At 51.8% G+C, this 12,388-nt stretch overlaps 1 protein-coding gene and 1 pseudogene across 1 annotated transcript in view; one reads left to right on the plus strand and one right to left on the minus strand.

Moving 5' to 3' along the window:
* The window catches only part of LOC139024707 (octapeptide-repeat protein T2-like), a 23,515-nt pseudogene extending 20,152 nt beyond the window's left edge, over window positions 1–3,363 (plus strand).
* Window positions 1–10,772, minus strand: part of LOC112072034 (insulin receptor substrate 2-B) — a 35,500-nt gene extending 24,728 nt beyond the window's left edge. Inside the window, exon 1 of the mRNA XM_024139449.2 lies at window positions 6,250–10,772. Within this exon, the coding sequence (XP_023995217.1) occupies window positions 6,250–10,456 (4,207 nt within the window). The 5' untranslated portion in view covers window positions 10,457–10,772. The remainder of the gene's footprint in view (window positions 1–6,249) is intronic.
* Window positions 10,773–12,388: the final 1,616 nt, after the last annotated feature.

Here is a 12,388-nt window from a genome sequence, read left to right on the forward strand (position 1 = left end):
CTCCGCCTAAGAAGCATCTCAAGGTACCATGGATTGGCCCTAGCGCAGTCTCCCAGACCTTGAACCCAATAAGAAAACTTTGGGAGGCGAGCTGAAAGTCTGGTAATTGACCCAGCGACCACGCCGAAACCTGAAGGATCTGGAGAAGGTCTGTATGGAGGAAGTCGGGCGCAAAATCCCTGCTGCAGTGTGTGCAAACCTGGTCAAGACTAAAGGAAAATATTATTGATGTCTGAATTGCAAAACAAAAGGTTTCTGTACCAAATATTAAGTTGCTGCTTCTCTGATGTATCAAATACTTATGTCATGCAATAAAATGCAAATTAATTACTTAAAAATCATACAATGTGATTATCTGGATTTTTGTTTTAGATTCCGTCTTTCACAGTTGAAGTGTACCTATGATAAAAATTACAGACCTCTACATGCTTTGTAAGTAGGAAAACCTGCAAAATCGGCAGTGTATCAAATACTTGTTCTCCCCACTGTATAGGCCTAATGAAACTACACAGGAAGAGGCATTGCCATGGAAACGGCTGTTAACACTACTTGAAGCAGTTGCTGTAACAGTAGTATTAGTATGTAAGTCTTACATCGTCTTATGCCATGGCATTGTTGAATACTCCTTTCTGATTGGCGTTCTAGAGCATGCATTATTTCCCTATAACGCATGGTATATTTTGTTTGAGCTTCTTTTGAAAGCAAAAGTCGGATTGCAAACAGTATTGGTATTGTTGAATTCGATTTTCATAATAGCAAGCTAGGACTGATGGTTTGGTTAGCTAAACTAGCAAGTCTGTTAGGTTACCACGGTAACTACTGTAGCCATCTAGTATCAAATTTCAAATCAATCAATCAAATGTATTTATAAAGCCCTTCTTACATCAGCTGAAGTCACAAAGTGCTGTGCCTAAAACCCCAAACAGCAAGAAATGCAGGTGTAGAAGCACGGTGGCTAGGAAAAACTCCCTAGAAAGGCCAGAACCTAGGAAGAAACCTAGAGAGGAACCAGGCTATGAGGGGTGGCCAGCAGTCCTCTTCTGGCTGTGCCGGGGTGGAGATTATAACAGAACATGGCCATGATGTTCAAACGTTCATAGATGACCAGCAGGGTCAAATAATAATAATCACAGTGGTTGTCGAGGGTGCAACAAGAAAACTTGCTAGCTACTTCAGTGGATGTTGAACACATTTCTACTGTCAAATGAACACATTTCAAATTATAACTAGGAAATKTATGCGTTCTCTAGAAAACAATGCAACTGCGGAAGGTCAGTTCCACTCCGCTAGAGCGTCCTGGAACACACCTTCCACATCATTCATTATTTTTCCATAGAACGCATAGTCCCTTGTTGATTACCTGTTGTATATTCATAGCAACTTATTATACAGCAATAAACCAATTAATGACAGCGGTATAATCTACATCCTACTAAAACATTCAAATTGATTTGACATAACATCTTGAGATTATATTAACATCTGTGTGTGTATGTATTTACATCAGAGAGAGAGAGTTCAGGTTCAACAACACACACACACACACACGACCACAAAACACACACACACACACACACACACACACACACACACACACGAAAGGCGATCCAGTTGCCTGTGCACCTTCCTGCTTTATGGCCAGTACACATCTGCTGTCTCAAATGGCACCCTATTCCCTATACAGTGCACTACTTTTGAAAAGGCTCAGGTGCAATTTGGGATGAAGCATTACACATGCCTACTGCTAGACCCAGCTCATAAATAACTGTCAGTCTGAAAATAAAGCAGTAAATATAGATGTGAAATAGGAAAGGGTAGCTAGCCAACGCCTCAGCAGCAGCAGCTAGCCAACGCTCTCAGCAGCAGCAGCTAGCCAACGCCTCAGCAGCAGCAGCTAGCCAACGCTCTCAGCAGCAGCAGCAGCCAACGCTCTCAGCAGCAGCAGCTAGCCAACGCTCTCAGCAGCAGCAGCTAGCCAACCTCTCAGCGCAGCAGCTAGCCAACGCACTCCCAGCAGCACAACGCTCTCAGCAGCAGCAGCTAGCCAACGCTCTCAGCAGCAGCAGCTAGCCAACGCTCTCAGCAGCAGCAGCTAGCCACGCTCAGCAGCAGCAGCTAGCCCAGCGCTCGCAGCAGCAGCACTAGCCAACGCTCTCAGCAGCAGCAGCTAGCCAACGCTCTCAGCAGCAGCAGCTAGCCAACGCTCTCACGCAGCAAGCTAGCCAACGCTCTCAGCAGCAGCAGCTAGCCAACGCGCTCAGCAGCAGCAGCTAGCCAACGCTCTCAGCAGCAGCAGCAGCTAGCCAACGCCAGCTCCCGCTCAGCAGCAGACTAGCCAACGCTCTCAGCAGCAGCAGCTAGCCAACGCTTCAGCAGCAGCAGCAGCTAGCAACGCTCTCAGCAGCAGCGAGCTACCAAGCTCTCACAGCAGCAGCAGCTAGCCAACGCTCTCAGCAGCAGCAGCAGCTAGCCAACGCTCTCAGCAGCAGCAGCTAGCCAACGCTCTCAACAGCAGCACTAGCCAACGCTCAGCAGCAGCAGCAGCTAGCCAACGCTCTCAGCAGCAGTTAGCCGACACTCTCAGCAGCAGCGAGCCAACGCTCTCAGCAGCAGCAGCAGCTAGCCAACGCTCTCAACAGCAGCAGCTAGCCAACGCTCTCAGCAGCAGCAGCTAGCCGCGTCTCAAGCAGCAGCAGCTAGCCGACGCGCTCCAGCAGCAGTTAGCCGACGCTCTCAGCAGCCAGTAGCCGACGCTCTCAGCAGCAGTTAGCCGACACTCTCAGCAGCAGCTAGCCAACGCTCTCAGCAGCAGCAGCAGCTAGCCAACGCTGCTCAACAGCAGCAGCTAGCCAACGCTCTCAGCAGCAGCAGCTAGCCAACGCTCTCAGCAGCAGCACTAGCCAACGCTCTCAGCAGCAGCAGCTAGCCGACGCTCTCAGCAGCAGCAGCTAGCCGACGCTCTCAGCAGCAGTTAGCCGACGCTCTCAGCAGCAGCAGCTAGCAACGCTCTCAGCAGCAGCAAGTAGCCAACGCTCTCAACAGCAGCAGCTAGCCACCTCCAGCAGCACAGCTAGCCAACGCTCTCAGCAGCAGCAGCTAGCCGACGCTCTCAGCAGCAGTTAGCCGACGCTCTCAGCAGCAGTTACCGACACTCTCAGCAGCAGTTAGCCGACACTCTCAGCAGCAGCTAGCCAACGCTCTCAGCAGCAGCAGCTAGCCAACGCTCTCCAGCAGCAGCAGCTAGCCAACGCTCTCAGCAGCACAGCTAGCCGACGCTCTCAACAGCAGCAGCTAGCGACGCTCTCAGCAGCAGTTAGCCGACGCTCTCAGCAGCAGTTAGCCGACGCTCTCAGCAGCAGTTAGCCGACACTCTTCAGCCAGCAGCAAGCCAACGCTCTCAGCAGCAGCAGCAGCTAGCCAACGCTCTCAACAGCAGCGCACAAGCTAGCCAACGCTCCAGCAGCAGCAGCTAGCCAACGCTCTCAGCAGCAGCTAGCCAACCCTCTCAGCAGCACAGCTAGCCAACGCTCCTCAGCAGCAGCAGCTACACAACGCGCTCTCAGCAGCAGCCAGCTAGCCAACGCTCTCAGCAGCAGCAGCTAGCCAACGCTCTCAGCAGCAGCAGCTAGCCAACGCTCTCAGCAGCAGCAGCTACGCCAACGCTCAGCAGCAGCAGCTAGCCAACGCTCTCAGCAGCAGTTAGCCACCTCTCAGCAGCAGTTAGCCGAACGCTCTCAGCACGCCAGCAGCTAGCCAACGCTCTCAGCAGCAGCAGCTAGCCAACGCTCTCAGCAGCAGCAGCTAGCCAACGCTCTCAGCAGCAGCAGCTAGCCAACGCTCTCAGCAGCAGTTAGCCGACACTCTCAGCAGCAGTTAGCCAACGCTCTCAGCAGCAGTTAGCCGACACTCTCAGCAGCAGTTAGCCGACACTCTCAGCAATCTCTACTACAGGACCTTAACTCAGCTCCAAGCAGCTCCAAGACAACTAGTAGGCTCACACTGTCTCACTATGAAGGAGGCCTTGGATGTGGGATAGGAAAGGGCACAGCTAGCTAGCTAACACTTGCTACTCTATGTAAAAAGGTTTTGCTACAGCATGCCCTAATGAACAGTACCCAGTAGCCTACTTCCCTGTTTCAGAAGGTGCGCTGAAATGGGCCTGGCTGGCTGCTGAAGGCAGGTCACAGGAAGTGTATTCCTGTGATAATGGTGCATTTCCTGTGGCTCTGTTCTATTGCTGTGGTGCCCTGACACACTGGGCCAATTAGAGCACATCAAAGACCCTCTGCATGACTCCACACACACATACACTAGTATGACAGTGGAAACACTTCAAACAGTGACAAGCTTTATTGGAGAAGAGTGTTGGTTTTTCTATGGAAAACCACACACACACACGCACAACCCCCACAAACGGAGTGTTGGTTTTCCAATGGAACAAAACTAAGGAAGGACCTCGCCCAGGAGGGCAGCAAGGAGTCAATGCAGTGAACACAAACACACTCACTCTCTCTGGTGGAAACACACACGGGCAACTGCAGGTCAAGGTTTCTCCATAGTACCTGGTACCGTTTGACTCACTTTGGCACAATGGCCAGGACCTGGGTCAATGAAGTGTGTGGAGTACAGTAGGTGAGAATCCCTCTCTTACCATTATTACCTTTTGCACTGCAGGGCATGCTGACAACTGGAGGGCCAGCACGCGCACACACAGACTAGTGTTCTCTATCTTGGGATTTACTGTATTACCAGCTTAGTATAAACCCATTGGGTGTCTATCAGAATGTTAACAAAATTAGCACATGTAATAGCGAATTTCCATGGAGGCTGCTAGCTAAATATGCTAACGAGCGCAAACGAAAAAAATAAACAAATTGCATAGACAGACAGTCCAGCACATATAGTTATACATATATAGGTAGGAGCAACCGAATGTCCTTTTTGGTGAGTTTGGACATTTACAAGCGAATGTGAACGAGAGAAATTGTGCAAATGAACAGTACTGGCTCTATAGTAGCAGACACGCCGTGTCTGTGTGGAGTCTGGAGTCGCTATGGCAACGGTCCTGCCTGCTCTGCTCAGAGAAGATGGGGGAGGAGCAACAGACGGGCAACTGAGAGGAGAAAAAAAGCTAGTAAATGAAAAGAGCGCAGTGGCAGCTGTACACACGATAACTCATCCAAAGGGCTGGGACTTCTTGAACACGTCAAAAAACCAACACAATATGATGCCCCGTCCACCTTATTAAGTCAGCCACTTACTTAGATAACTAGCAAGTTAATTAAACGTAGGGGTCACGTTAATGCAGAATTATTCGTTTTTCCAGGCAGGAAAAAAAATGAAACACATAAGAAATATCTTGCTGCATTTTGTAAACGCAGATCTAAAATGCTTCTTATTGTAATTTCTCCTCGGGGTCAGACTAACTTTGTGCTTCTGTTGCACTTCTACACGAAGGGGCATTCTATCAGCAGACAGGTCTCTGACAGATGTGTAGCTACTGTTCTCTGGTAGAATGCTAGATCAACATGAAGAAAAACATTAGGAAATGTAGCGGGCTACATTCTATGATGAACTGTAATATGATGGCCATGCATCGTTTTTGCAAAACATACCTTCGTTTTTGCAAAACATACCTTGCTTTTCACTGTAAACGTATTTAGCCTACTTGTGTGGCTGCCAGCCAAATAGCGTTGCACTTCTGCTGTCATCCGATGAAAATTAATCTGTTTTCTGCTGAATGTGTTGCACCAATGTATTTTATGTGAAGGAAAACTACAGTTGCACGTCCCTGATCACTCTATTGAAGCAAAACAACACTTAACTTTCAATATAAAACCAGACCCCTGTCAATACACAGCTGCACTCACCTGCTCCGGCTTTCTCCCTTTGTGCTCTTTACAAACAATCACCTGACTGGCTCAACTGTTCTGGGGAACTACGGTAAACTTCATGATGTAAAATAATGTGACAGGTGAAATGAAGAACGCAATCTGCTTTATCTTCTAACACGTTGCACAAGTTGACTGCTGGTATTTACTTTAAAAAGTAGCTACAAATATTATAATGTATAGAAAAACTTAAAATAAATTGTTTCAACAGTGTTGGCGGTATTGAAAAACCATCCTGTGGCTATTTCCAAATACCCCAGTATACAGTATACCGCCCAAGCCTCACAGACACATGCATGCAGACAGACAGACACACATATGCCCCCCCCCCCCCCCCCACAATCCCTCTGTCACTCACCCTTGGACGTGGCAGTCATCCCGTCTGACTTGATGAAGTCTATACTGCCATAGGCTCCGCTGTCCTCCGCTACTGGCACAGTCAGGTTACTGGCGTGGGGGGCGTTGGGGGTCGCCCCGGTACCATGCCCGGTGCCTCCCTGCTGCTGCTGGGGTACGGGTAGAGGGTTAGAGTCCCGGTCCTCTCTCAGCTCCAGGGCGATGTAGTTGAGTCCGTTCTGATACCCCACAGACATGTTCCTGCACATCCGACCCCCAGGAGGACACACAGATGAGGCTGAGGCCATGCCCAGATCAGAAGGCCCTGGACGGGCAGGGAGACCGGCCGAGTCCCCCCCTATCCCCTCAACACACATCCACACACTGTCAAAGGAGCCAGAGCCGGTCCACTTGGAGCTCTCGGCCAGATGAGCTACGTTGAGGGCCGAGGGGTTGGCTGAGCCCGCGGAGGGGTTGGTGCTGGAGCTTGTGGCTCCGCCTCCTCCGGAGGTGGAGGATGAGGAAAACGTTTCGGAGCTGTGTCGGCGTCGCCCCTGGGGGTCCGCGCGTACCACCTTGATGGGCTCAGGCTGGGGGCTGGAGGAGGGAGGGGAGGCAGAGGTGGGGGGGTAGCAGCTCTCCATCAAACACAGGTGCTGCAGCATGGCCGTGGGACTACTCCGTAACCCCCGCGACTCCTCACCCCTGCTGAGGTTAAAGGTCATATCTGTGTAGTCATCTGTCCCCGTCCGCCATCGAGCTCCAGAAGAACCAGGGGCCCCACTCACGGAGGCTCCAGCGGCAAGAGGTCGGATGTAGCTGGGTGGGTTCCAGGGAGCCACCAGTGAGGGTCTGGGAGACTTGTTCTTAGCCAGGCGTCCTCCATCATCACCCCCACCTCCACCTCCAACCCCCACCTCTACACTCATATAGTCCTGGTTCTGAGGATGGGGGTGGGGAGGGGAGCGGCGCTGCTCAGCAGAGCCCACCGAGGGTGAGCCATCCTGGGCAGAGAGGGGGCAGGACGTCGGGGGTCCGTACCGGCCCCCAAACTCGATGTTGATGTACTCTCCAGGGCTGGAGAGTACCTCGGCGGCGTCTGGCTCGCTGACCCTCAGTGACCCGTGGAAGCTGCGGCGCCCTAGGGGGAGGCGGTTGGGCCGGACCGGGGTCGTCCGACGGTCACCGTTAGCCGCTTGGTGGTGCACCCCGTAGGGAGGGGGCGGGTAGGCGTGAGGGAGGATGTGAGGGGTGTCTGACCCCCCACTACCAATACCCCTCGTCGTCACGCCCCTCTCGGCGACGTTGCCGGTAGCAACCTGGGAGTAGACTGGTTTCGCCGGGGAGCTCATGGGTACATACTCATCATGCGCTCTCGGTTCCCTCTCTCTCGGTTCCCTCTCTCTCGGTTCCCTCTCTCTCGGTTCCCTCTCTCTCTGTTCCCTCTCTCTCTGTTCCCTCTCTCTCTGTTCCCTCTCTCTCTGTTCCCTCTCTCTCTGTTCCCTCTCTCTCGCAGCGGGGGCCTTGTAGGAGCGAGGCAGGGAGAAGTAGGGGCTGTAGCTGTATGATTTGGGGTCTCTCCCTTCAGGGTTGCTCAGTGCGTAGTATCCCCCCTCGTTGGAGAACTTCCGCCCCCCTGCCGCGTCCCCTCCACCTCCTCCGCTACTGCTGTACGACATGTCCATGTACTCTCCATTCTCGGGCCGCTCCACTATACTACCAGAACTACTGACACTACCTCCACCCAGACCCATGTTACTGCTACTGCTGTGGGGGCTGGGGGAGGCCTGGACTGGGGAAGAGGAGCTCCGCCCCCCTGGTAGCATCATCATGTAGCCACGGGGGTCTGTGGGCTGTTGGGCTGAGCGGGGGGCCTGGGGAGAGTGGGAGGGCTGGGGATGGTGGTGGTGAAGAGAGGGGGAGCTGGGTTGCATAGGCATGTAGTCCGGTGCATCACAGGGTGAGGCTGCCACCCCACACAACATGGGCATGTAGCCGCTGTCCTCCTTGGCCAAAGAAGGAGGGGGTCGGCCCTGGCTGTGCTCGGAGCAGGAGCTGTAGTCAGAGCGGAGGGAAGAAGAAGAGGAGGAAGGCTGGGTGATGCTGTCGGTGCGGCCGAGAGACAGGGCCTCTCCCACGGACACCGACTCGTCCAGCGAGAAGGTGGTCTGGGTCATCTTCTGGTACACCGTCACGCCACTGCTGCCGCCGGCAACACCCCCCTGACCCCCGGGCCGCGTGAACGAGTGGGTTCTTCTCCTCAGGGACCTGTTGTCATCCGTCGACGTGCTCTCGTCCCGGTTGGGGGTCTCCACGCTGCCAGAGCTACTCCCTCCACCGCTGGCGGCTCCGAACACCTCACGGTGCCAGCCCATGGCCATGTAGTCGCTCATGCAGTTCTCTTCTCTGATTGGTGGGGTGTTGCCAAGGGAATCAGGAGTGTTGCTCCGGACCCTGAAGTAGCGGAAGTCCCCAGGGCTGGAGCCGTACTCGTCTGAGGAGTTGAAGCCTCCGTCGGAGGGGGAACCGCAGATGGACGCTGAGGAGGGCCGGGTAAGGGTATCGGAGACCGAGCCGTGCCCGCTGCTGCTGGACACGCTGACGGGGGAGGTGGTGGAGGGAAAGTGGGAGACGGGGAGCGAGGCGGAGCGGGCGTGGTAGGTGGACCCTGGTAGTGCCCTGGCGTAGCGCCCTACTACCCCGGTGCTCCCGGTATTCCCTGCCCCTACCCCGCCCTCCTGGCGCCCCAGGTGTATCCGGGCAGTGTTCAGGTGGATCAGGCTGCCGGTAACGGATCGGAATGGCCGGTTCATCGTCCCCTCACCCTCGCTCGATGTTCGGAAGCGATAGCCGCTGGCGCCAGAGCTCTTACTCGACGGCGGCGTCCCAACCACCGACTCGGTCCTGGAGCGGCGCTGGAGACCTGTCTGGCTCGGAGGCAGGTTACCTAGGTGACGGCGGGTGGTGATAAAAGCGATGGGGTTGGAGCCAGAAGATTGGCTCTTGCTCCTGGGGCGGATCTCAGCGAAGGCCTTCAGAGCCTTCATGGTCTCCAGGATGGTCTCGTGCATGTTCTGGGCCACTACAGAGTCATCTACCTGCATCCATATCTCCCCAGGGCCTATAGAGGACGACCGACCCACCTCCATGAAGAAGAAGCTTTCTGAGTGTCCACAGCGTCTGATGTTCATCAGCTGAAGGTTGACACATGGCGTCTCAGAGTTTAGTTTGACCAGGTGGATAGTTTTAGTAGAGAGGCATAAACGATACACACCTGTGAGGTTCTTGGTCTGACCCAGTCCTTTGGGTTTCACGTTCACCTGCCACACCTCTTTGAAAACCGTACCTGGTGTGACGGTACCGTAGCCGTCATCCAACTCGTCCGAGTCTAGATGCCCCTTTTTCCCCTCACTCATCAGTTCACTCAGGGCTACGTACCAGTCATCTTGTTCCTGCTCGTTCTCAGCTACAATAGCAAAGTATTCATCCTTAGTGTAGAGGGCTATGAGGTGTTTGTTTTTGGAATCTGCTCTTTTGTTGACAGTGAAGCACTGATACAGATAGATCACCCTTTTCGGGGGAGAAGGGGCGACCGTACCGTTTGCAGCTGCCGCAGCAGCAGACCGCAGGCTATTACGGAATTTTTTCTCGCTGTCATAGTACTCCAACCGACTGAGGCCTAGGTGGCTGGCCGCCCTCAGCACGAAAAACCTCTTGTGGCCGTGTTTCTGTTTCCGCAGATAGCCACACTTCTGAATGTCGTCCACTACACCTTCTGAGGTAGCCACGCTAACATTAGCATTCGCGGCTAGTTGTATCGCGGCCGACGCCGCGTTTACCGACGCAGCGAGTGCGTGGTGGCTAGCAGCGGGGTCCTGCTGTACCAGGTTCAAAGACGATGACGAGGCTTTCCTTACCGGGGACTCCGTGATGTTTTCAACAGAGAGATGATGCTCCGTCGCCGCCTGGTAGTGGTGCGACAGCGGGTGTTGTTGTCCTTTGGGCAGCGAGCTCTGGGGGTAGTGATGGTGGCTGGAGGGCGGCAAGTGCTGATGGAAACGAGCTCCGCTGGCCCCGACGCCACCGATATTCAATAACGGGGAAGGGGGTTCCCCTACCGAGGTGTCTCCATCATTGGCTGCCGCTGGCTTCGTCCCGATGCCCCTCTGTTGCGTCTCCACTAACAACATAGCGGCTTTGCTTTCTTGGTAATTCGTGAAATTTGCCATTTAGAGTACACAACCAAAGGTCACTTTACCTAAACCGTGCTGTGGACCTAGACCCCATTCTTGTTTTGGAGACGGGCTCCGACTGGCGCTGCTGTGTTGTGCTGTGGCTACACGGCGCGATGGTTAGCTACAATATAAGCGTAAATGTATGTTGGTTCTGTTTGAAAACGGCCGGTCCAGGCCTCTTCGTCACAAACAGGTATCCAATGTACGCTTTTAGGAAAGGAAGCCCACCGTGTGAAACATTTCCACGTTCAACCCCGTTTCTATAATCGTTAGCTCCCAAGCTAGCAATCAGTCCCCTTCTCCCTCTGTACACAACTCTACCGAGCGGAGCACAAACATCACGTGACTTTCGCGTACCCATAAGCAGGAGGAATAATGAGCGAGTCAGGGCTTCTCATTGGACYTTCAGCGAGATTGACAGGAACTGACAGGTAAAAGAGCCAATAATTGAGGGTGATTCGTGTTTTACGTCAATACGGTCGACTAATGATATCGCACGGAGTTTCATTGAGGTAAAAAGAGGAGGGTACATTTTTGTGATGATCGACATATGACATATGACTGGCCAATGATTATTGGTAGAGTGATAGGCGTTCGTTGATGCTACCACTCTCATTGGACAATATGGTTGATTGACGTTGAGGTTATCTAATCACAGTGTGACCACATGGACCAATGCCTGTGCTGTTTTAGTTTGCAAGTTTCATATTGCAAGTTTCTCCTATGCTACTTATTTGTAGGCATCGAAGGCCAAATGTGCCCTAAAACATTTCCTTATCTCCTACCACTTTGGTATACTTAGGCAAGTCAGATGATAACAAATTCTTATTTACATTGACAGCCGTTGGCCATCTTATTCATCCCTCTACACTTGTGTGTGTATAAGGGAGTCGTTGCGAATTTGTTAGATTACTTGTTAGATATTACTGCACTGTCGGAACTAGAAGCACAAGCATTTCGCTACACTCGCATTAACATCTGCTAACCATGTGTATGTGACCAATAACATTTGATTTGATTTGATTTGAAAAGGCAAAAGGCCTCCTGCGGGCATGGGGCTGGGATTAAAAAATTTAAATAAATAAAATAKAAATATAGGACAAAACACACATCACAACGAGTAAAGGTGCTGATCTAGGAACAGGTCATCCATCTCCATAATCGTATTAAAAAAGACCAGCTCTCCTGCTCTGAGACGCTTTATGCGCGACCCCTGATATGCAAAAGCCAGGGGTCACAGTGGATGTTTTGAAATCTATTCATATTGTTTTGTTTTTCTGCATTCCTTTTATGATTCGTTATTTGCTTGCTGTAGTGGTGTGACTCCTCATGACTCAGCATGCATGTCTAGGTATTTATTCAGGCGCTTGAGAAATCATTTACCTGTGCCCTGTCTGGTCAAGCCCCAGAGAGACAGGGATGGGTGTAAAGCATCATAACAAGTTATTCATTWTATCCAAACACCTCACTTGTTAAAGAGGCAATCAGCAGTTAAAACAATAACAAAGCTTACTCCCCAACACTGTTTCCTTACAAAGCAGGGAGATGGGGCTGGAGAAAAGTAACCACTCTCAAATTCAAAGACAGGGCTATGGATGCAAGGACTGACCATCCGTGGTATGAACATTATAGTTTTAATCATGTTTTTAGGCTATACAGTGTTTGTTTACAGTTACTTTATTTACAAACATTGTCATAAAACATTATATTTTGGGTTCTGATGGGATAAACATGTTGAACTAAGCTTACGATCCATTTATAAGTTATATTCTTCAAGAATAAATGGGTACATATCGTAAATGTATAAGTCCAAAAATGGATGTAGCAACTGCTGATTGCCCCTTTAAGTAAATACACAACAGTAGTGTCTTTGGTCATAATGTGAATAGGGGCTCTATTCAATCAGATCTGCTTTCGCCGACATCC

Source organism: Salvelinus sp. IW2-2015, unplaced genomic scaffold, assembly GCF_002910315.2.
Source record: "Salvelinus sp. IW2-2015 unplaced genomic scaffold, ASM291031v2 Un_scaffold1805, whole genome shotgun sequence".
NCBI lineage: Eukaryota > Metazoa > Chordata > Actinopteri > Salmoniformes > Salmonidae > Salvelinus > Salvelinus sp. IW2-2015.